A 25,537-nucleotide genomic window follows, 5' to 3' on the forward strand; every position below is an offset into this window, starting at 1 on the left:
TCAGCTGTCTGTGACAGAGTGGGCAGAACACATTATATAAATTCACCTATAAATGAAAAAATCAAATATTATGTATTATCATACTACTTATGAAAGAACTCTACAAAGAGGTTTAGATCTGTGCTACACAATGCAACCACGATGTCTGTAATAGATTTCTAACACAAAGGTGCAAAACACAGCTATTTTAATTGCAATAATAAGAGCAACAGCTTTCTAACTAATTTAGATCTTTTAATGTTGATGTTAGAGAGAAACCAATATTCTTCAAACAAAACTCTTGCCATATTTTTAAGTTCCTTTCCCTTTACAATTGCTGGGAGTAAAGTATGTTCCAGTTAAATACTGGTGACTTGAAAAGACTAAGTTGATCTAAAAAGCACTCAACATTTTGCTTATTCTAACCAGAATGCAAGCGTTGCACTTCCATTTCCTAGCACTGAATCTCACGACACTGCATGATAGTTTTAATGGCAAAGGTGCAGTCATCTCAGGCTTTAATCCCAGAGTGCTCCACCTGCACGCAGTATTGTCTCTCTACAAAGCTTATAAAAAAATGAGGATCTGATTTTGAATGTGTTTTGTTTGGTACTCTATTTGTAGTATATTGTTTGTACACTGTTTTCCTATGCACAGAATTACCATCATGCATGCAACTGAGATGGAAAACAATGCAATAGTACAACTTTATATGCACTTTTTATTTACATATTCATGCTATGTGTCATTTCATACATTTCAGGTGACAAAATTTTTCCAATAGCACTGTCTACTGATGAATTCATTTGTCCATTTGTCTCTTACATTCATGAAGTCAAGACAATAAAAAGAGACATGATGCCCTTTGCTGCCTGAGTTCTACCCACTGCTTCTTTGGACATAGTATTTCATTAAGGCTTCAAAGAACAGTGAGGATGCACAGACTTTGCTTCCTATTACAAATAATTATCCTTCATTATTTTCTTTAGTTGCAACTGCTTATCCTCAACCATGGATTAGTACAGCAATAATTACTCCACCTGAAGAAAACTGATGTTTAAATCCTAATTCACAGGGGACTTAAAAAGTCACCCTAGCAGGGTGGTCATTCATCATATTTAAACATCAACTTTATGGTTCAAATAGTTGGCACAGTCAAAGCACCTCATCTAGGTGAATGCACTCTTTATAAAGCACATGGGAAGATGCTCCTTTAAAACACTTCAGAATAGACAAAAGACACCTTTTCTTTGTTAACTGAATGGTAAAGAACTTCAATATTCTAAGTGATCAAATATTTTTACATACTGCGTAGGCCTAATAAGAGCCAGCAGGAAATTTGTAAAGGAACAAGAATATATGAAAATGCAGTTAACTCAGAGCTATACCCTGGATAAATTTGGATTCAGAACACCAAACTCATAATTTCAAAAAGGCTGCTTATTGGATAAGGGAGTGAAGCACTGGTGGCTATCTTTCATACAAACAGGAATTGACAAAACATTAAAACCTACAGCTGAAGAGTTTTGAAACTTCTGGGCATTCTAGGAGACAAAATAAAAATGGTAGTACACAGAGGACTGTGAAGTGCCTGAAGAAATCATAAATATTGTAAATGGGACATCTTAGTAATAATTTGAAAAATTAATACTGAAAAGGCATACTGAAAAATACACTTTTTCACTTTACCTACCTGAGACAACAGTGGCATCCAGTGGTCAACATTAATGTGTTTATGTTTCATCTTGTTCCTATGTAATTACTAGATCATATTTTTCTATTTCCTTGTTTAATTTACATAAAATGAAACCATTCTGTCCTGTTATGTAGTTATAAAATTTATGACCAAAAGTTATGGCTTAGCATGCATAAATCTATTTGGCTGACAAGCAATAACCTAGTAACAATTCATTTCCCCTCCCATTTTCATCTTCTCAATTTATTGCTACTGATAACTTCTTTTGGACAACTTTCTAAATTCAGGGAGATAAAATCTGAACAGAGCATTTAAAAATAATGAGTACTTAGAACGAGTACTTTGTTGAAATGGTGGAGATCAAAGATTCAGTTGGGATGAAACCGTGTTACTGTCAAACACTTTCAACTCCTGCCTATAAAAACCTGACTGGCATCACCCTGTGCTCCACTTAGAAGAGGAACATGTAATTGTAAAGTTGTTGGTTTTTTTCCCCAGGCTCCAGCTTGCAGTGTGCCAAAACTAAAAAATTTGAACAAGATTCTTTCAGTAGAGGTTTATACGCATGGACATGAAACACATTAAAGCACTCTGAAGGGATGAAATTCATTTGACTCTGTATGATCCTGTGCCAAAATTCATTTGACTCTACATGATCCTGTGCCCTGTGTTCAAGTTTTATGCAGTATAGGTAAAAATCTGACCCTAACATCTACAAGAAGGCTACAATTTCAGTCCGCAAATCTTTTCTGGTTCAGTGCCTAATGGAGGGGGAAAGCAACTTTCAACTACTTTGTGTATTTTTTTTAATAAAAAAACTTTGCTTCACAATTCTCTTACGCCAATCAGCATCTAATTTCTGAAATCTCAGAATTCCAGTCAACACATCTCTCTTTCTCTGCTAATTTAGAACCAAAACACTACTCAACAGATTCTCTGATCTGGTCAGACTACTATTCCAATCAACTGCTCACTTCTCTTTCCTTCCAATACCTGCACTCTGTGACTTGCAGTTTTTCCTACACCAATGCTGATTTTTCTTCCTGGGAGATTAGGAACACCATTGTTATTTTTGCCTTGCTTTGGAGCCCCACTGGAGCCAATCTGATTGACAGCACGTTGCAACAATTCCTCCATCTCAAACTGACAAGGCCTGTCCTACAACTGCAGGCGGACCAGCTGTCTGACCTCCTCCTCAACAGCACTGGCTAGCTTTGCCGGCTTAGAACTGCTGTATCCATCAAGTCCCCAGTGATTGCTGTTGGCCTTATGCCCATCAGCTGATAGCCATAGCTATCAGAACCACTAGTCCAGGCTTCTGGGGTTGTGCTAGGGCTGCAACAGCTGACAGTAAAGAACAAATTTTGGGACTACAGTGATTTCAGACAACTGGGTTGCAAAACTACTTCATAGTCTATGCATACCAATATGATGTAGAATCTCTTGGAATGAGAGCTCAGAGAGGATACATGGATAGATGAACTCCTGATCTCAGCCACTGCAGAGGTTTTTCATAGAATATATAGGTCTGGGATAGATATTGAGAAGTCATCAAATTTCTAGATGTCTACCCCAACAAATTTATTTTTTTCTTAAGAACTCCAAAAACATCTCCAGACATTACATGCCAATGCTTACAGATATATATTTACACACACATACATATATATAATATACATATTATTTCATACTTTTCCTTTTCAGAGACGCCACATATCTGAACTGCTATTATTATGCAACAGCAGTGGAGAAGGCTCAGCTATACTGGGTTCAACACATATAGAATCACAGAATCATTTAGGTTGGAAAAGACCTTTGAGATTATCAACTGTTAACCCAGGACTGCCAAGTCCACCACTAAACTATGTGTCTAAGCATCGGATCTACATAATTTTTAATGATCTCTAGGAGTGGTGATTCCACCACCACCCTGGGCAGCCTGTTCCAATGCCTCACCACCCTTTCAGTGGAGAAGTTTTTCCTAATATCCAATCTAAACCTGCCCTAGTGTAATTTGGGGCTGTTTCCTCTTGTCCCGCCACTAGTTAGCTAGAGACCTAGCCCCACCTGGCCACAACCTGCCTTCAGGTAGTTGTAGAGAGCAGTAAGATCTCCCCTGAGTCTCCTCCAGACTAAACAACTCCAGTTCCTCTAGCCGCTCCTTTTAATTCTTGTTCTCTAGACCCTTCACCAGCCTCATTGCCCTTCTGCTCCAGCCCCTCTACATCCCTCTTGAAATGAGGGGGCCCAAAACTGAACACAGGATTTGAGATGCAGCCTCACCAGTGCCGAGTAGAGAAGGACTATAATTTCCCTTGTCTTGCTGGCCACACTGTTTCAGATACAAGCCAGGATGCTGTTGGCTTTCTTGGCCACCTGGGCACAATGTTGGCTCATGTCCAGCCAGCTATCAACCAACCCCCCCAGGCCCTTTCCCAATGGGCAGCTTTCCAGCCACTCTTCCCCAAGTCTGTAGTGTTGTGTGGGGTTGTTGTGACCCAAGTGCAGGATCTGGCACTTCTCCTTGTTGAACCTCATACAACTAGCCTTGGCCCATCAGTCCAGCCTGTTCAGATCTCTCTGCAGACTCTTCCTACCTTCAAGCAGATCAACACTCCCCCGCAACCTGGTGTCATCGGCAAACTCATTGAGGGTGCACTCGGTTGCCTCATCCAGATCATAGATAAAGCTATTAAACAGAACTGGCCCCAACACTGAGCCCTGGGGAACACCACTGGGGACCAGCCACCAGCTGGATGTAACTCCATTTACTACCACTCTTACATGATCTAACCTAAGGACTCCCAGTGCAATACCAGGATAAAAGACAACTAGAAATCACAGAAACCCAGTAAGTTATAATGTTCTGTTTTGATACGATCATTGCAAAGGATCTTTGAAGTCAGTAACTTAAGAGCTGCTTTTTGAATGAGGAGTGTCTGAGGAGGAATCTGAAAAGCCTTGTGCTTTATGGGATAGGACTGGAGTAACGTGCAACATCCATTTTAGGACACAACACACATTCTCCAGAGACACATCTTCTATTCCATAACATATAAAAAATTAAAGATCTGATCTGCAAAATATGTTTTGCTTCCTCATATCACCCACCACAACAACTTCAGAAGTACAGTCCAGATCAAAAACTTGACATGACACATCTGTAAATACAGGTTTTCAACCAAGGAAAGCCGTGTTTGTTTTATCTTCTTTAGATAGTATCTTCTTCAGGTCTTCAGATCTTCGGAAAGTATCTCTTTCAGAACCAGTACATATTTTAATAACTTAAAGTTTAACTTTAAGGGGAGGAGGATTAGAAGACAGGTCTTCAACTGATTTTTAATAATCTTAGCTCTGCTGCCTTCATCTGATCCTTTATGATTGGTAAGGATGTAGTATGACATAAAGGTTGCAAGAAAGAACGGACAACCTTCCCTTTTTTTCAAGGAAAGACAATGGTGGGCATAAAAGTTATTTTCAGAGAGAAGCGTATATACCTCCCCTTAGTCCCTCCAAATTTTATGCAACCTATCAAAAATACTGCTCTCTTACAGCTGTAAGCAAAAATTTAGATTACCGCATACCGCATTTACATTACTGCATTTTCTCACCTCTTCAGCTTCATGTGCTATTAACTGTTCCATTAGCATTTTTCGTCGTCTCTTTTCTCGTTGCTCTCTAGCAAACATATCTTCCTCTAAACGTTTTTGGATTTTCCTTATATATTCATCATCTGAATAAATACTTAACAGCTCGGTTGTTGTCTGTGCTGTCATTTCTGAAGTTGTTTCTTCCAGCTTCTGTGTTTGCAATGATTTTTGCATATCTCTGATTGAAAAGATTAAAAAGATCACCGACTTCATAAGAATTATGGTTTATACATGTTTTCTTACAGCTACATGTTTTCTGTATAGTTATGGACAAGTCTGACACATAACTCTTTGCACAACAGCACTCTGTGGACACTGTGGCTACCTCTTGATGCTCTTGTGAGACCACTAAGTCCAGAGGAGGGCTCCAGCACTGACTTGAGCCAACTGTCAATTAGTTCAGTTGCTAATATGAAGCCAAATTCTGCAGAAACAGGAAATTACGATAGCTCACAGGATATCAAAGAAAGATGGGTTACTCTTCAATATATCCATACACAGTGCAGTTTTGCAGAGTTATTAATCACAGGCTGTTTATACACAAAGTATCTACAAAAGTATGCATGACTGCCACCTCTTCTGAGTATGGTATGCATATCACTAAAGGTGACAGAATAAATATTATTTGAAATTATTCACACACAATTTAATGTACAAGTAAGTCTAAGGAGAAAGGTTACTTCTCTCTATTTTCTTTGAAGTGTGTTACTGTGCATGTACATCCACAACCATTCTCATCTCTCTGTGAGTCTAACTGACCCTGCAGAATCAATAACTGATATCAAGAATGAAGGGGTGCACTTTATGTCTTTTTTTGTTGCTGCACGCATGGCAAAAAGGAGAAAAGGAAACCTGAGCCACCCCTACTACAACTAAAGGTAAAAACACTGCAACAGTGCTGGAGCTGGAATATTTGCAGTGCTGGTGGGACAATCACTTCAAGTACAATCACAGTTTAAACTAAACAAGCCATTACATTTTCCTCAAGTAGCTGCCCACATGGATAGTAGGCACCAGAAATAGGGTCCTGTCCAATCTTAACAATCTACGATCCAAATATTACCTGTCAGTGACTTGGCTGTATATTGCAGAGGCCTTTTCTGCTATAGACTTCTCAAACATTTTAATCTCCTTGAATACGTCCTGAAGAAATAACACAAACCTTAAGGTTTATTTTCTCTTCACAAAGCATCATAAGGAAGATTCAACAGACTAAGTATTAGGGAATTATTTTCCATTGACTTGTCTACTAACATTGTCATGTTAGTACAACAGAAACGTTTACACTGAAAATACTTCAAGCATCAGCTAGATCATGAAAAAAGGTATAACTATTTCCTTTTTTTAGCTTTCATTTCCTTCCCCACTCCCCTTTGCCTAGCTATTCCTATGTCCACCAGCCAGAAAATCCTAAGCTTTTGCAGCCATTTGTTCTGCAGGATAATAAGGATTTTGAGTAAAATTCTAGCAGTTTATGTAATTCCCACATTGATTTGAATGATTTGAAACAAGATACTGTAGGCTATGATCTGCTTCAGATTTAGTAGCTTGAATTTATCCCTGACAGTTACTCAAGCAATTATGTTCCTACACTCTAGATTTAAATGCATTTGTCGCGGTTGCACAACTGTAAAAACTGGCAATATTTGCACTCCTGATAATAAAACAATCTATGTAACTGTAAGATTATACTCCAAATTCTTTTCAGTACTAGATAACACAGATACGTTTTTTTATTGCTGCATTGCCATCATCTCTTGATCTGATCTAAGCTTGTTACTAACATCTTCGATAGAGCAGATGGTTTTATAGTGTGTTACAGAGGAGTTCATACATTATGGTGCAAAACTTCATTATGCACAAATGAGAAGGAACCATTAATGCTTTTATTTCAAATATTCTGCTCAGTAGACTAGAAGCTAAAATACTGTCAGCAATTAACTACTGTAACTACTTATTGTATTTACTCAATATGAACTTTCATATCAAAAGAAATTTTTACTAAAAAACAAATGCAGAATCATAATCATACTAATATTTAGCCCAATTTTCACTGCTTGGGTCTCCTGTATCATTTTAACAGTTACATCAGCAGCTTTTCATGGTGCAAGTACAGTATTTGTAAATGTAAATGCTCCCAGTAATCATGTTTTGCAAATTCATATAATTAACATTAAAAGAATATGGATGATAGTTACCTCTGCTTCTCTTTTCTTCTTTAAGAATTTTTTGGCTTCAATAGCTTTTATGGTGTGGCTTGGTGGTGGCTTTGGAATCTGTATAACGGCTGCTTGAATCCTGGCCATTATTTCATTTTGTCTCCTTCTTCCTATGTGATGCTGAATGTTCAACATCTTGTGTTCAAATACTTGAATTGAAACAAAATATACCATATGGCCCTAATACACTACCTATATATCTATGAAGTAAATGTAATTAAGCCATAAGGAAAAAAATCTTCAAGGTAGAAAGTAGAAGAGCTTACCAGGCTCCAGGACAGGGCAAATTACTTTTCTCTTTTTCTTTCTTTCTTTTTTTTTTTTTTAATTTAAAGTGGATCACTAAAACACCATGAAAGTAAAATATCCTTTATCTTTTGTTCACCATTAAGCTCTGTCTTAAGAATATTCTCAGCCTCATAAATCACCTCAGTACCCATAAATCACCATTTTTATATCAAGAAGTAGATGCTGTAAAATGCAATTCAAATTAAACTATCTTCCTACATTCTGAACAATTGGACAATTTAGCAATATGTAGTATATGTTCTCAGTATTTGAGGATGAAGATGTATTTCTTAAATATCAGTATCAGAAAATGGTACATCTATATATGTTACGTCTGCATTAACAAATAGTGCAGTGCAATAAAAGCACATGTGTAAAGAAAAACAGTTTGTGCTCAGTGCCTAATAGGCATTTAAGGGCTTGCATTAAATTCTAGTTCTAGTATGGTACCTGTTTGAGGTCAGAATATAGCACAGAAACTGAGAATACCACTAGGTAGTATTACCACTAAACAATGAGTCTCAGATGATCAAGAAGTAATAAACTTTTAAATTACACTAGTTAAAAGTGCACTACAGATACATGCAGTTAAAAGTGGAATTGAGTGGAAAAGTTTTTTTACAAAGAACCAAAGACATTTAAAAAATAAATATGTAAAATATCAAATAAGATATTATTAATTTTTAAGATTTTGTTTTGAATATTGTTTGTGTTTTCTTTTATAGATATATGAAATGACTTTTTTTTTTTTCATTCCTGCTCATGCAGTGGCAATAGAATAGCTAAATAACCACAAGAAGACTCCTTTTAATTAGCAATACAAAATGCATCTCAAATTAGTCAACTTACTGTGGTTTGACACCCCTTGGATAGCTGGCCAGTTCCTCTATATAAATTACAGGCTGTACTTCGGATGAGTGCTCCTGTATCTTAAGAAATAAGTTCCTCTTTCTTACATTAACAGAACAGCTACACAGAGCTACAAGGTGTTCTGAGGTCATAACCACTACAGGCCCCCTTCTCTGTGTCTTTTTCCTGCTTTTAAGCAATGTTTCATCTTTTCTTCACAAGTGAAAAATGTCATAAACCTCTTTCATGGACAGCTTAAACACACAGCTGTGAAATCTATGCTTTGTCTTCAAATCTATAAACATTTTCCATACATGAAAATATGCAAATACTCTCAATTTAACATTAAGTTATTTTAAAATATGCATGTTTTTAAGGTTCTTATGACAGTATATTGGCTTTATTTCTACATATTAATGACTGCCATATGTAACGCTTTTGTTTGTTTTTGTATAAACATTACTGTCTAGCACAGAATTAAATAGCATTCACACTGGCTTTCACTAACTCATTACGTACATGACCTTAAGAAAATACTTCTTCACAAGTCTATAAAGAGTAAGTAGTCACCTTTCCAGTGTCTTGGGCTCTTTGTTCCTCTTGGAGCTTCTGAACTTTCTGTTGTTCTTCAATATGTGTACGTGCTATTTTACCTTCCCTTGCCTTAGATCTTATTTCAAAATGCTCTGAAATCTGCTGTAGTTGCAAATCAGCCTGATGTTGCACTGAAGTTTTCAACTGCTAAAATTAAACATCAAGCAATAATGTCAGAAACAGTAAGAAATATATTTAAATACAATAAATTTTCAATAATCATTTCAAACTGGTTTTCTGTCTTAAGGTACACAGAACAAAATATAAACATGGTTGAATATTTTTCAGAAGAACAGGAATAGCTCCATTGGAAAGAACATGCTGATTGGAACTTGAACAATGCCAAACTCTGTCCAGTTTGGAGACAAGGAGGCTGTGACCTCAGACAGGGTGGATTTAAGTGACCTCCAGAGGCCCCTTCCAATTTCAACTATTCTACAACTGAAATGCCGTTCTGAGCCTGTCTATTGATAGCAGCTACTCTCAGTTGCTTTATCTTCTTTAAGCTATACCCCTACAGGGGAAGGGATGTTTGGTTTGCGCTCGTTGGCAAACTTTCTGCTTGTAGACTATTTTTCAGGAAGCGTGACAGAAAAAAACCCATGAACTTTCACCCAGCTAAATTTGATTCACAACATATAGCTTATGAAAGATTGCTCATCCTGGTAACAAATTATGGTCTGCACATGCTGAACATTACTGCTGAAGAAGAACATCCTTAACAGAATCTACTACATTGATGCTGACTTCTTTTAGATACTCTCTTTCCCCCTTGTTTTTTCTTCTTCCTATTACTCAGCATATGGTTATTGCAGGGAAGCACAGTATAAATATATGAAGAGACATGCAGCAGAAGGAACCAAACCACTGTGGCATGAAGCTCAACACAGCTATAAACAGGTTTCCTGGAGAGGAAATTAGTCTAACTTGATACCTAGAACGCAATGCAGTCTGCAATCTGAACTGATTAAATGAGTAAAATGGCAGCTGCTGAACAACTACTAGCTTTTGTTACTGTATGTATTTTAAGTCTGGAGAAAGACTAGAAACAGAGAAGGTAACACAGAATGAGCCAAAACGAAGGAACACAAAACACAGGTGATCAATGTCCTTGAGTCACAGGTAAACCATGTAATCCTATTGTTTATGTGTAAGACATAGCAAAGGACTGCTTCTTTTCCATGTAAGTATTGGGTTTTGAATAGGAGATTTAAAAAGTGGGGAAGTATGCAACCTGCTTGAGAGGTACATGTAATTATGATACCTTTTTTCCTATATATTTACACAAAATAGGAATAGTTACCTCTCGATACAAACCACTTTCAACAGACTTCAGCTTTGCACTTCCTGCAGGTCTCACTACTTCCATGGCTATGTCAGTGAGCTTTGCCTTTCTCTTTTTTTCTAAGGCAATATACAATTCATATAAAAGCTTTGTTGCAGCCCCATGTCGTCCTGTCATGATGTCTTGGGCCACATTCTCATTAAACTGTATACCAAGGAGGCGAAGCACAGGCTCCAGGCGAGAAAAATTGTTAAGTTTTGCATGTGTAACTCTGTAAGATTAAAAACAACAACAACAACAACAATCAGAACAGAAACTTATTTTCAATTCCAACTTGCTGCAACAAGCATGGTCATGACACTAATCCCATGCCAAGATGGGAGCAGAAAAAAACCCACACTCTGGCTTAGCTATTATACTGTAGTACATGTAACTGCATTGGTCTCCTAGGCAGAAAAAACAGACAACACGCTGGGTTATATAAATCTTGATACATGCAGACACCAAGTGTATCTGACAGCAAAAGCTTACCCTCAGTTGCAGCTAATTGTATACCATCCACAAAATGAAGTTTCTATATTAATTGTATCAATCTACTTGAGCTTTAACTAGCCAGAATATAGGGGATTATTATAAATGTCTATATAACCTATTAACCCTCACAACACTTTGTCATATTTTTTCTCCAATAAAAAGAAATGGATGCATGGGTTGGAGTAGCACTGAAAACACTATGGTCTCAATGAGCAATTTATATTGAAAACTGAAGTAGTGGATTTCAGATTAATGTTTCTCTTGAGTGTTTTCACAGGAGAATCTAAATAGCAAGATCAACAGATACACAGGCCCAAACCCAATAACAATAAACTAGCACTGTATCACAACTAATACATCATATTTCATCCAAAAATTTCATAACTTCAATCTGAGTCAGAACATCATGCTTTCTATACTGCTCTATCACTTCAGTTCACAGCAGTTCCTTCAAATGAACCAACAAGCTTTTGAGGCCAACTGAGCTACAGCGTAACTCTACAAAAATGTCCAATTTTAACTTCTGACCTTCTGGTAATACAGTATTCACCTTATTCCTAGATGAAACAGTCCAGGAGCTCATTATTCTCACTATTATAGTCCATGCCTTATTCCTTACACAATTACATATAACTGCAGCTTAAAACTGTTGAACATTTTTCTGCCATTGAGTTAAGGTAAGATTGAGGTGAGCCCTGTTGTCAGGAATCACCTCACATGCATTGAGAACCTGTGTTGGTATCACCTCAACTTTTTGTCCTGTAATCAGATCAGATAGAATTTCTTAACCTTAGCTTATAATACAAAAATGTTGTAAATCTTAATTCAAGTTCATTGTAAGAGCTCAGGGAAAACCACAATATTTTATTTTTCAACTATGGACAGCCAAACTGGAAAAAGTTTTCCAGTAGTGTTCCTTTTTAAAAGGTAGTATCGCTTTCTTAATTATTATTAGCTTGCTTATATGTTCAAGAACTATGCAACATAACCAGCAAATACATTTAAGTAGACCTCGACTAGCTAGTCACAATGCCCCCATTCTTTTCTGTTAGTGCCTTCTAGATAACAGCTGCCTATGCTACAAAATTAATCTACACTTCTATACCACCACCCCAACAGGTATGATCTTGCCTTGGGGTATGTTAAAACATAGTAAGGTGATGCCAGCTTACCAAATTATCCACGAATAATATGCTTTTCCTTAATAGCACATTCCAAATTTTAAAACCATTACTTTTTAGACATTAAATAAAATTAGCTGGTTAAGGTTCTTATAGGATTCCAAGACCATACTATGACTACTACACAGTAATAACTGATCTAATGTGCAGAAGAAACACCTTGGAATTGAGAAAGCATTGCCTCAATTCTCAATAGTTATCAAAAGGTCAATGCCAGTAATTATTAGAAAATAATGAAGAAAGGTGAAAACATTAAATTATCTTTACAATGTCATAGGGTATTGTGGTAAAGAACACCACATACAGTCTTGCTCCCTCTCATATGCCAGATACTCCTAGAAATTAATAATTGCCAGGGCCTTGCTCTGGACCTGTTCGATTACAACCATGTTTTTCTGGTACTGGGGAGTTCCGAAGTGGACACAGCACTCCAGATAGGGTCTCACCAGTGCCGTATCTTAATATGGTCCAGGACGCTGTTGGCCGCCTTTGCTGCAAGGGCCCATTGCTAACTCACGGTCAGCTTGGGCCTCTCCTCTAGGGCCTCCAGGCCCTTCTCTGCAAAGCTGCTTTCAAGGCCCCCAGCTGGTGCTGAAGGCATAGGGTTTTCTCTCACCAGGTGCAGGACTTTGCATTTCCCTGGGGTGAACTTTGTGAGACTCCTGTTGGCCCTTTTCTCCAGCCCATCGAGGTCCCTCTGAAGGGCAGCACAACCACCTGGATGGTCAACCGCTCCTCCCGGTTTTGTACTGTCTGCAGATGCACTCTGTCTCACCATGCAGGTCATTAATGAAGATCTTAAACAATATTGGTGTCAGGTTCAGCACCTGGGGTGCAGCACTGACCACTGACCTTCTGCCTCTCTTCACATTGCTGATGACAACCCCCTGAGCCTGTCAGTTCTGCCAGTTTTCAGTCCAACTCTCCATCCACTTACCTAGTCCGTACTTCATCCATTTGTCTATGAGGATGTTAAGGAAGACAGTGTCAGAAGTCAAAGCAAGCAGCACGTGCTGATTGTCTGTCAACCACTGAGGCTGCCACCTCATTGTAGAAGGTTGTCAGGTTAGTCAGGCATGATTTCCCCTTCACAAATCCATCCTTTCAACTCCCAGTGGTCTTCTTGCCCTTAGTGTACTTGGAAATGGTTTCCATGCATACTTCCTCCTTCAGTTCCTAGGGACCGAGGTGAGGCTGACTGGCTTGGGCTTGTATGTCCCCAGTTCCTCCTTCTTGCTTTCCTTGAAAAGAGGAGTGGCAGTTGCATTCTTCTAGTCCTAGGAATCTCTCCCAGTCACCAGGACCTTTCAAAGATCATTGAGAGTGGCTTAGCAATAACATCATCCCGTTCCCTCAGCATGTGTGGGTATATGCCATCAGGTCCCATGGACTTGTGTATTGCCAGTTTATTTAAATGTTCCTTAAACTGTGTTTCCTCCAGCAAGGGTGAATCTTTCTTGCTGCGGACTTTTCTGCTAGTCTCAGGGGCCTGGCATTTCTGATTGAGAGTTTTACCAGTAAAGTAGATAAAGACAGAGAAGGCATTAAGCACCTCAGCCTTTCACATGGTAGACTGAGGAGTATTCAAGAGTATTCAAGGAGAGGAAGATTCATCAATGGAGCCATACTCTGCCATCTGTGATGCACGTGAGTCAACTCAGCATGGCCACTATGGCGGCACATCCTGGATTTGCCTCGTGCCAGGAGGAAGGCGCTGTCGCAGGGGACAGGGAGGGGTGGAAGAAGGTTACAGCATGGAGTGGTAAGAGAAATCCTTCCTTACCCTTTAAGGTACCGTTACAGAATAGGTACGAAGCCCTGGGAATGGTGGATGAAACACAAAATAAGACAGAGAAGGAATCTGCACACGCAGTCTTGCCTAGGTTAGAGACCAACCCCTCACAACAAAACCTTCAGAAAGAACAGCACCAAGAAGAAACAAGTGAGTTATAATCATCGCTGATTCCCTCCAGGAAGAATCCATTTGCAGACTGGGCCTTCTGAAAAGTTTTCTGCCTCCTTGGGGTCCAAATTAGGAACGTCACCACAAGAGTGAAGAGCTTAGTACAACCTTCAGACTACTACCCATTCCTGCTCTTTCACATGGGTACAAATAATGTCACAACAAAAAGGCAATCTGAGGTCAGTCAAAAAAACTTCAGAGCCCTGGGAAGAATACTAAAAGTTTTGGGAGCACAAGTAGTGTTTTCCTCAATATACGCACTGATTTATTTTTTTTTCTACTGGGTCCTGTGCCCAAGTCAGCAGCAGGCTAATGTCTTCTCTAGCCTTCCTTTTGCTGTGGAGATACCTGTAAAAGCCCTTCATGATGGCCTCTGTGTCTCTTACCATTTGTTACCCCTAATGGGTGCTGGCTTTCTTAAAGCCATCCCTGCATACTCAGTCTCTCTGTGCTCCTCCTGGGTCACCTGAACCCTGCTTCCACATTTTGTGTTCCTCCTTTCTATGTTTGAGTTTTGTCAGTAGCACCTTTTTCTCCCATTCATGCCTCCTGCTGCCTTTGTTCAGTATTATTAACAGTGAGATGGATTATTCTTGGAGATGATGATCCTTGGAAGGAAAAAAATAAAAGTTTAAAAAAAATCAGTCAGCTATCTTGGACCCTTCTTCTCTCCAGGATCATTTTACACAGGATTGTTCCAAGCAGATCCCTGAAAAAGCCAAAGTTTGCCCTCCTGACAGCTTGTTCACTTCTCTCAGGACCATTAACTCCACTCTTGGTCACTGCAGTTAAAGCTGCATCCGATCCCCCTTGTTTGTACATACTAGGTTTAGTAGAACGTCTCCCCTCTTCAGCTCCTCAATTACATTTCTCAGGAAGTTATCATCAATGCACGTAGTAACCTCCTGGACTGCTTGTGCCTGGCAGTGTTTCTCTTCTAGCAGATACCAACTTCATTGAAGTTCCCTATTCAGATCAAGGTCTGTGAAAAGGAGGATTCCTCCAGTTGCCTCAAGAAAAACTTACTTACTTCTTTCTGCTCAAGTGATCTGTGGCAAACAGTCACCAGAGTATCACCAAGTTTCATTTTTCCTTTAATCCTAACCCATAAGATCTTAAGTGGTCATCATCTATCACAAGGCAGAACTCCATGCTTTTTCTCTGCACCTTCACATAAAGGGCAACTCCTCCCCCTCACCTTCCCAGTCTGTCCATGCTAAAGAGCCTATATCCAGCCACGGCAACACTCCAGTTGTGTAAGCCATCCCACTGCCTCTCTCTGATTCCAACGATACTGTAGTCCTGCAACTGCACAGAGGCCTGTAATTCCTCCTCTTCATTCCCCATGCTGCATGCATTAGTATACAGACACTTCGGAGAGGCAGCCAGTTGTGTTATTTACCAGAAAAAGTGTGAATGCTTCTCCCATAATGCTGTCTTCTTAGCACATCATTGATTGCATAAATACATTTGGCAGTGGGCAGCTGTAAGAGTCGGTCTAAAGAGAACAACATTGTCTCAACATTGCAAACAGAGACCTGGAGATGGAATGTGCTCCTCATGGACACTGGGACACAAAGACCCTGGGAAAGAGAACTGCACAGTACAAGGAGTACTGTGCCACTCCCTGCAACCTGGGACTGAAAGGAACTACTACACCCTGGAAAGGAGAACTGCACGGTACAAGGAGTACGATGCCATTCCCTGCCACCTGGGATTGAAAGGAACAACTACAATAAGGCTGCATAACAACTGTCCAGAAGATATATCACAACCGTGGTCATAACAATGAACCAGAAAACATAATCTTCAGGTGAACTTTCTTCATTATAATATCATTACAATACAAAAACACACCTCCTGGTCTGAAGCTACCCACCTCTGAAGCAAACCACGCCTCGGGCACTCTTCTTTGGACATGCATGATAACATGGCTTAAGAAGGTGGAGACTGGCACCATTCCATGAACCAGAAGAGGAGCAAGGTGTGTTGCTTGGCATAAAAAGATGGCTTCTTAGCAACTGAACTTTGGAGATCTTCCCCACCAAGGATCATGACGATCGGAAGGACCGGTGGGACGCTGCCTGGACCTGGGACCATAGGGACGCCTTGGACCCATGGTGGTGGCTATAATCCTCTTTCCTTTTCTTTTTACTTTACGTTTCCTTTACTTTCTGTCTTTCTACCTATTGCAAGCTGCTTTACGGGCAAATAATAAATATTTGCTGTTTAATTGAAGCATAACCCCTTGGTGTGGTCGCCTTGATTTTTGCACTTCGAGATCATAGTTAACAAACCATCATTACTCCACTGAGTGGACAGCAGCAGCCTTCTGCACTGTTTTGTCTTTCTTATTCACATTACCCTCCTCCTCTTGCTTGCCAGTCTAGGCAATCACTTCGTGACTTGTTTGAGAGCAATCATCTCCTTCCCTCCTCATTCCTTGTTTAAAGCTATCCCCACCAGGTTTGCCAGCCTGTTGGCAAAGATGCTTTCTCCTAACTTGGTCAAGTGGATCCCATCTCCTCCTTCCAGTCTTCCACCTTCAGAGAGGATCCCACAAATGTGAAAAATAAATCCCTGCTGTTGACAGCGGCTGCACAACCACTTACTGACCTGTAGAATCTAACTACTTCTCATCAAGGCCTTCCAACCCACCAGTAAAATTGAGAAAAAAAACCCTGGGCCCCCATGTCTTTGACTTTTGTCCCCAGAGCCACTCTTGATACACTTTGGGTCCCTCTGGCAGTATGCCTGGTACCCATACAGAAGAGCAGGGATAAACAGTACAAGGGCTGGACAAGTCTTCACAGTCCTGAACCCAATCCTCAGCAAGTGGCAAACCTCCCTGGCTGGCATGTGAGATCAGCAGACGAGTGCCTCCATCTCCTGCAGGAGAAAGTCTCCCACTGCTATCACTCACCTTCTCCTCCTAGTGTTCCTGTGTGGTTCAGACTTTGCCAGCTCAGATGCTTTGTTGCACAGAGCCACCAGCGTCTCATCTGCTACTGAACCTGTTGCGCAGCTACAGACCAGCAGGTGGACCAGGAATCTTCCTTATCTTGCCAGAAGTCACAAGCTGCAAGCCGTCTCCTTTTCCCCAACCCAACAAGCACAGATTCTAACTACCTCTCCCTCAGCACAGCTGAGATTTCAGGTTCCCATTTCTGCAGCATCTCAGAGAAAATCCAGTCAATCTCCTTTTCATCATCTGTGATGCTGAACAGTCTACTGACCTCCTTCTGCAGCAACTTGACTTGGTGACACAGATATTTCATGAGAACACACATCTGCTGGCAACACCACCCTCTCCCCCTTAGGCCAAGGCTAAGTAAGGACTCTGGGCATTCCCTGCAGCCTGAGACATGGGGAATTACATCCTTTCTTTGGAGAGCAGTCTTGAGTTGAGGCCTCTGACATTCTAAATAGTTGCTCCAGTGGGTAGTGGGGATCATGCCCTGTCATGCATCACCACCTCTGTCGAACCGGCATACACTGTCTCAGCAGAGTTTCTAACCTATTCTTGCACCTGCTGAAGTGTATCGTCACTAATTGCACCTCCCTGAATAGGAGCCAGCTGTAGGCAAGAGCTCAAAGCACCCTTCTATCAGGAAGAGTTCTTGTTGAACTTTTGGTCTAACCTGCTACTCTAATGGTTACAATCAAAATGCTTAATTTTCTTGAAGAAGTATCATCAATCTCTCTCGAAATAAGAAGCTATTCCATGCATCAAATACAAGTAGCTTTTAACTTAATGGGAAATGTATCCAATCTTCATAAATTCTAGATGTCTTTTCCACTCTGCATTAGCAAATCCTAACTGAAAAATAAGTAATTTGTCTAATTTCTGTAAAACACATGTTATCCATATGTACTAACCTGCTCTGTGAAAACTGATTAAAGTCATCCTGAAGACCGTATTTGTGTAGAAGTTCTCCTAGGAGGTATCCATTAGAAAATTCTTCTGACAATGATCCTGGAACTGTTTGGGGTTTTGTTGTTTGTTTAAAAAAAGAAGTAAGATAGTTACAAGAATTCATATATTAATCTCAACAACAAAATGAAGTCTAACTTTTATTAAATTCAGAGGAATTTTAGGAGATTGATCTAGCAAAAACCAGTGTTCAAGTCACAAAATAAATCTGCTTTCGGTGTAGTTATTTTGCAACATAAGCTTTAGGTAGTCATGTAATTCTCATTTCCAGTGTTAAAAGGTAAACACTGTCATAACTGTCATTAAGATCATAGCAGAATCTCTAAATTGTAATTACATTTGCCATAAAAAAATGCAAATGAAAACAAGGCTAGACCTAATATGCTTCTCTCCCACAGAAAGTTGCTCCCTCCTTGCAGAACAAATGCTCCTCCAAAGCTAGCACAACACCTACCATTCAAAACAAAGCACTGCTTTGCAAACATATTAAAATATTTTTATTCTCTGGAGTCCTTATTAGCAGTTGCAGCTTGAGCTCCTCGTACCACCTGAGCGCACTTGTGCCTTGAGGAAAATTAACTTCACCTCGAAAATCACTGTCTTGCACATGTAGGTTAAAAAGGTGCCTGAGGAGGTACGGGGGTGCGAGAAGGCGGGAGGGCTCGTCGGTGGCTCAGCGGGAGCCGGCCCCGAGGACCCCCGGGACCCCCTGGAGGCGCCAAGGCCTGACCCGGCGGCCGCCGCCCGCGCTGACAGGGCAGCCCGCCGCCCCCCGCGCCCCTGCCTCCCTCCAGCGCGGCGGGGCCCCGCTCACCCACGCTCCGGGAGAGCTTCACCTCCTCGTTCAGCCACTCGCACAGAATCACCGACATGACCAGCGGCGGCGGCCCCCCGCGACAGCCGGCACCGCGTCCCGTAGCCACGGCGACCGGCGGCGGCGCATGCGCGGGGGAGGCGGGGAGGCGGCGGCGCCCGCTGCAGCGGCCCAACCGCCGCGAGGGCGCGCGGCTCCGCGAGGGCCGCGCATGCGCGGCAGGTGGGGCGGGGCCGCGGGGCGGGGCCGGGGCGGGGCGGGCAGGCGAGCAGGAAGGTGAGGCCACTGCGAGGGGAGGGGCGCGTGCCCGCCCCCGCGGCCGCCGAGGGGAGTGGCGCGCGGCGGGCGGTGGGGCGGCCTCTGCGCGGGGCCGGCGCGGCTCGGGCGAGGGGAGCGGGGGGCGCGGCTGAGCGCACGGGCGCTGGGGGCTGGGTTACCGGGGCCTTCCTAGTCACGGGTGGCCGGTGGCCCTCGCCGTTCGGCGATCTTCTGCCGTGGGCTGCGAGGAGGCCTCAGCGGGTGACCGGGGTCTGCCACCTCAGCCGCGCCCCGGCCTGGCCCCGCCGCCGTGTGGCTGCTGGCCGAGCCGCTGGCTGCGGGCTTGGTCCGCGTGTGAGTCGCTGCCCCTCCTTCCACCCCGGCCTCAGCGGCTCACTGCTGAGTTTGTTCCTGTGCTAGCGCAGGTGCTGCCGTGGGGAGGACTCTGGCTGAAAAACAGGCGGGCAGTTAAACGAAAAACGAGCGAAAAATAATCCTGGGTAATTTTCCCGAAACAATTCACATAATAGCACGAATTACTGTGTTGGCACCGTGTGAAGGGTGGAGGGAGAGCAAAAAGCGTGGAAAAAATCTCTGACGTTTAAATGCATGCGACACATGTGCAGAGGTGTTTTTCAACAGTGCATGTATGTGGGAAGTCTCAGAAACACGTGTGTGCCCATGCAGCTGCTGGTGCCGCTCTGGTAACCTGGCTTTGGCACTGGTCTTTGCTCAGCTTTTGTTTGCATTAGGTCAGCTTTGGTTTAGCACCACACTGAAATAATCATATGAAATAATAGTTTTGGTGCACCTGTTTCAAAGAACGTGTTACCGAGCTGTAGAGCACAGAGGAGAGAACTCTATCTGCAAAATCCAGTATATGCCATGGGAATTTAAATTGGCTATTTCTTTTTCTGGAAGATATCCATAGTTGATCTAACTATGTTTTCAATACCTTTCAGTGTAATAACAGAATCTTAGAGGATTAATTTATCTAGAAAAGACAGGAACAAGAGAAGCTAGTGGTTAATGACAGGTTAATAACTAACCATAATGATCAAAAGTGACTGATTAACAGTTGATATAAACAGCTTCAAATAGTATGGATTCTGTTCTTCTAGAGGTCTTCCGATTAAATCTTTGTGATTTTACAGGAGTGCTTTAAATCAAAATAAATTACTGAGTTTTATAAGAGTAAATGTATAACTGGACAGTTATTTATATGTTAAGAAGGTCATTGTAGAAGTAGTGGCACACAAATGCATCAACTAACAGGAAACTTCAAGGTGGGAGAAGTGCTTTCAAGGGAGATGTTTAAATCAAGATTTATATCTTTTAAAAGCTTTAAAGTTTTGTGTATATGTTAAGTTATAAAAATACACACACAAAAACTTCAAGGTGGGAGAAGTACTTACAGGGGAGATGTTTGAACTAAGATTTATATCCTTTTAAAGCTTTAAAGTTTTGTGTATATGTTATGTTATAAAAATACCCACACTGTAGGGGAAGAAAAAGCTTTGATTTTATTTTATAATAATGTCTGAATGGGAGTATCTACCATCAGAGTGTGTTTCTGGTATGTCAGAATACAAACGACAGATCTATTTTAGCTTCATCATGGAATTTCTTCTTCCCAGCTCCCAAAGTCAATGTAAGTGTATTTGTGTTCATATATAGCTAAATGTTGTAAGTAGCCATTAACAGAAGTTTACTTTGATTTTAAAAATGCAAACCAGAACTGATTTATATGGAGTTTGTAACTTCTTTCCATATCGCCTCTCCCTTTGAAAAGCCGGTAGTTCCTGTATCTTTAGAATTAATTATGGAATGTATTCCTTCAAGTTCATTATCATATTCAGTGTATTTCTAAACAGCAAATTTTGCTTAAAAATAACATCAGTTGCTCTATCTGCTGAGGTGGACATAATCTTACTCAGATAAACTAGAATTGTGAGGAAGATGCAGAATTTCTCATATAAATTCGGTAGTGGTTTGCTGTTTCATCTGTCTTAGTTCTTAACAAATTTTGAGTAGCTTTCTCACAGAATTCTGAGGAATGATGGAATAATGTCGTAATCAATTTTTATGTCATTCTTTCCCTGAATTTAAGAACTTGGAAGGTTGTTCGTGTTCTGCACTGTGAAAGCTGAGTCCAGAGAGTGTTTAAAGGAAAATACTTGCAGTCAACATGGAAGGTAACTTGTTTCCCTAATTCTGCACTTGCTGAAAACACTAATATTTTAAAATAATAAGGTTATTTGTTCTGTGTTCTGTTAATTCTTGCATTTCTGCTCCAAATGCCAGTGGAGTGTCCTGGAAATTCCAAACTGATTTTTCACAGGACACCATACTTTGGATTTTGTAGCTTTTAGACACTAATACTGGGCTGTGGAATGCATCTGAATTTTTCACCTAAAACTCCGTGTTTATTTTAAACTTCAGGCATCTTCCTGTGGACTTGCTTTGGAAGAGGAGAGAATTGTCTGTAGGTTATATTTATGATGGTCAAAGGAATGGAAGACATCAAACAGCAATTTGTTGAGCACAGAAATTGAAGTGCCAGGAATTGTCTATTACATCTCATTCCCTTTGCCCTTCTGAAAGAAACCATGTGTATGAAGAACAAAAAAAAGAGCTTATGATGTAATCAAGCCTCCAGCTTTTGTGGATATTAGTTTTTAATAACATGGGCACAACAGTGTTGTGCATAAAGAATAAAAGGACAAAATAAACTTTAAAAAAGTTACTATCATTGAACTTGAGCTTTTATCACAAAAGGACAATCAGAATATTTTTAAATGTTCAAGATACTAAACTGAAGGGGGAATTAATTAGGCAGGTATGATATCATCTTAATACAACCAGTATTATGAAAAATCAAATGGAGAAGTAACCTGAATTCTTTAATTAAATTGCATATAGATTGAAGCCATGCAGACAGTAGTAGCACTAGACTGATAAAGAGTAATTAAAGACTATGTGGGTTCAGGAGTTTCCTTTTTTGCACCAGAATTTGTTGGTGCATCACTAAGGTTGTGTATAAACACAATTGTGTATGACTTTTTGTATTTTTCTTTATTGTTTGCATGCCTTGTCTCTTTCCTGGGAAGTTACAAAGAGGCTAAATAGCCTCCACTTCTCATACGGCTGCTTTTCCACTTTTCCTTCTCTAGTTTGATTAGTCGTTTTACTATAATGTTATTTAGTCCCTCTGGCATGATCATGTCACAGAATCACAGAATGGCCAGGGTAGTAAAGGACCTATAAAGATCATCTAGTCCAACCCCCTGCTAAAGGAGGTTCACCTATATTAGGTTGCACAGAATCGCATGGAGGCGTGTTTTGAATATCTCCAGCGAAGGAGACTCCACGAACATCTCTGGGCAGCTTGTTCCAGTGCTCTGTCATCCTCAAGGCAAAAAAGTTCTTCCTCATACCCAGAAGGAACTTTTTGTGTTGCAGTTTGTGCCTGTTCTATTGTCCCTTATCCCGTGGCTGGGCGCTACTGAAAAGAACCTGGCGCCATCCTCTTGACACTCCTAAGGTATTTGTAGACGTTGGTAAGATCCCCTCTCAGTCTTCTCTTCTCCAGGCTAAATAACCCTGGATCCTGTTTGATCACAGTTCCGAAGATATTCATCCTGCACCTCCTCCTGTCACCTTGGGATCCTCATGTCTGTACTGAGGACAGAAGATGATCAAACCCTAAACAAAAAACCATGATCTTGAGGTTTGTGTTCACCACATGTTTCCACAGCTGTTTGCTAGCTACATCTCTCTCTTCCATTGCCCATGCTGACATTTGGAACACTGTAAATCTGGAACCATGTCCTGACTCCGGCTGTGGTTTTTCTCTGTTGCCACAAGACACCAGCTATCTTGATTCAGACCACGTTTCTCTAGTCCAGCCTCTTGTCTATGACAACGATCAATAACAAATTCTGGGGAAGAAATTAGGGGAAAGCATATACCAAGACCTGTTGGCATACACTAAAATGCCCTGCAGAGCGTTCTCCCAGCCATCACTGATTGTGGTGAAGGACTTTCTGCATCCACATAAACTAGTACAATTAACTTTTCTTTCCATGAGCACACGCTGACAGTTTTGAATCTGTATAAATGTTTAAAAAGGACAGTGGTTTGTGGTTCCATAGCTTAACCTGGCTTTATATGAACAAATTACATTACCCTTCATTATGTGAAGAAGTACATTGTTTTGTGTATTTTAAAGGTGCATTCTCTGCTCGTCGCTTTCAGCACTCCAGTAGTTCTGTTATTTTTAAACAAGAACATTAGGCATCTGACTTGCAGGTTGAACTGTTTCAAGTGCTATCTTGCTTCCAATAGCTGTATTTTATATGTACATTTACTGTCCATCTTTATTCTCTCTCATTCCTTGTTTTGGGCTTGGGGGTTGTTTCACTGGAGAGGAACTCTGGTTCCTATGATATACTCTGCTCCTTTTATTATCTGCATGACAAATGCTAGGGTGTGAGGGTGCTGCGCAAGTACTGTAAAAAAAAAACCCAAACCGTCCCCCACTTTACGTAGCTGTAGAACAAACACTTGGCAGTGCTAATGTGGCTGCACACAATATACTGAAGAGCTGCAGTTACTGCTTAAGTAGCCTCTCTATATTTTAAAGAGGCATGGCACCTGTGTTCAAATACTGATGACGGTATGTGATGCTGTCTGGAAAATTACAGATACACTGTGTGCAGGAAAATACTGTAACTGGGTGCATTATTTCCTGTACTGAAAAGTGGATTATTAGTATGTAGATTCAGCTTGAATAAATCTCAGTAAACTACCGGGCAAGATTAAGGCAAGAGAGCTGCAGAGCAGTTCTGACGCTGTGAAGAACAAACAGGGCAAAATGCTTCCAGTATGAGGAACAAGTGTAGTGTTATAGCTGCCTAATGTTTTGATTTTTTTCCATACTGGTAACCAAGTAAGGAAGAAGATAATTTAACTTATTGCACAGAACTGTAACTCACATGTTGTACCTAAGACACTATGATTCCATTTTGTTTGGTTACAGCACTTCTGCATTCAAGCCAAGGTCTGAAGAATTTTTCAGCTTCAGATGAGAATTCAGTGTCTCCAGTGTGATGTGTTTGCCAGGAATCGCTATCCACTACAGTGGATAGTAGCATGTAATATTGAATAATGTTTGAAATATTGATGCTGTTTCGTTTAATTTCTAATAATACTTAGAGACTTACTAAAGCAGCGGGGGGGGTTTGTTGGTTGGTTGGTTGTTTTTTTTAAAGTGTATAGAACTACTTTCGTTGAAAGTTCTTGAAAAGATTCTGTGGCTTTAGGGTAGACAGTGTTTCTTAACCATTTCCAGAGTAAAGGAATGCTAAAGAAAAGCATCAAAACAGTAAAAGATGAGTGTCAGTGATAGAAATAAAGAACCAAACTGCTTGACAAAATGGAAGTTCACATAAGCAAGATAAAAGGAATTAGAAAGCTCATTAGAACCTGTCTGAATAATCACTACATACATATCTTAAGGACACAATGAAATTACAGGGGAATTAAGAGACTGGCATGTAGATATGGCTTTAAGCAAGTGTGTAAAACAAAGGAATGGGGAATTAAGGAAATTTTTATTTTAGACATCACTGTCGTGCCTCTGAGTTGATTACCTTTTTTTTAGCATCTCATTCTTCTTAACAGTTTGTTTTTATTACCAATTTCTTTCCTTTAATACTCGTATGGTAATTTTTTTCCATCAGAAGGGTGGAAATTCTGGGATGCAGGCTGTGATCCCTTAGTGGGTTGCTAGGAGTAGTTGGGAAAGGCAGTAGGCAAGGGGTAAAAAATGTTGGAAGATTAGAGGCTGCAACTGGATAAAGATTCAAGATAGCTAACCAAGAAGAGGGTTCCACTGGGGATGGAACAGACCTTTTTGGTGAACCATCTTCTTGGTGACACAATTGACCTCTTCAAGGTGACACAAATTGCCTTAGCTCTATGGCTTGAACAGAGCCTTGAAATTCTGACTCACTATATCTTTCTTAGGAAATTTTTTGTGAAACATACTGGTAAAGGATGTTTTCAGTCAATCCTAATCATTACTCACATATATAAATCCCTCTATATCATAACACAGAACTTAAATTATGTGAATGTTTTTCTTGTAGTCAGTCTTTTATGCACAGAATGGTTGTGTACTTGGTGTAAGTGAATGAAAGTTCTCTCCAGCTGGTTGTTAGAAGAAAAATGGCAACTAAGTAGTAAGTAAAGTTCAGATGGTTCATTTTTGTTGTGCACAGTTGAATTCA

The 25,537-nt window shown here is 40.6% G+C and overlaps 1 protein-coding gene and 1 long non-coding RNA gene across 5 annotated transcripts in view; one reads left to right on the top strand and one right to left on the bottom strand.

Annotated features, from left to right (window-relative positions):
* SPEF2 (sperm flagellar 2) overlaps nucleotides 1–19,095 on the bottom strand; it is an 85,458-nt gene extending 66,363 nt beyond the window's left edge. Inside the window, exons 1-7 of the mRNA XM_040580827.1 lie at nucleotides 18,987–19,095; nucleotides 18,118–18,220; nucleotides 10,579–10,831; nucleotides 9,252–9,422; nucleotides 7,524–7,664; nucleotides 6,389–6,468; nucleotides 5,287–5,503 (exon numbers count right to left, since the gene is read on the bottom strand). Of these exons, the coding sequence (XP_040436761.1) occupies nucleotides 5,287–5,503; nucleotides 6,389–6,468; nucleotides 7,524–7,664; nucleotides 9,252–9,422; nucleotides 10,579–10,831; nucleotides 18,118–18,220; nucleotides 18,987–19,044 (1,023 nt within the window). The 5' untranslated portion in view covers nucleotides 19,045–19,095. The remainder of the gene's footprint in view (nucleotides 1–5,286; nucleotides 5,504–6,388; nucleotides 6,469–7,523; nucleotides 7,665–9,251; nucleotides 9,423–10,578; nucleotides 10,832–18,117; nucleotides 18,221–18,986) is intronic.
* A 137-nt stretch (nucleotides 19,096–19,232) lies between these two features.
* On the top strand, nucleotides 19,233–22,226 carry LOC121081231. 4 transcript variants are annotated; one of them, XR_005825614.1, is made up of 4 exons: nucleotides 19,422–19,744; nucleotides 20,855–20,895; nucleotides 21,355–21,439; nucleotides 21,687–22,226. It is a non-coding gene; the product is annotated as an uncharacterized LOC121081231 (long non-coding RNA). The 4 variants fall into 4 exon arrangements; XR_005825615.1 differs by lacking the exons at nucleotides 19,422–19,744; nucleotides 20,855–20,895 and adding an exon at nucleotides 19,233–19,262 and having other exon boundaries at nucleotides 21,687–22,225; XR_005825613.1 differs by lacking the exon at nucleotides 20,855–20,895 and having other exon boundaries at nucleotides 21,687–22,225.
* Nucleotides 22,227–25,537: the final 3,311 nt, after the last annotated feature.

Source organism: Falco naumanni, chromosome Z (genome assembly GCF_017639655.2).
Source record: "Falco naumanni isolate bFalNau1 chromosome Z, bFalNau1.pat, whole genome shotgun sequence".
NCBI lineage: Eukaryota > Metazoa > Chordata > Aves > Falconiformes > Falconidae > Falco > Falco naumanni.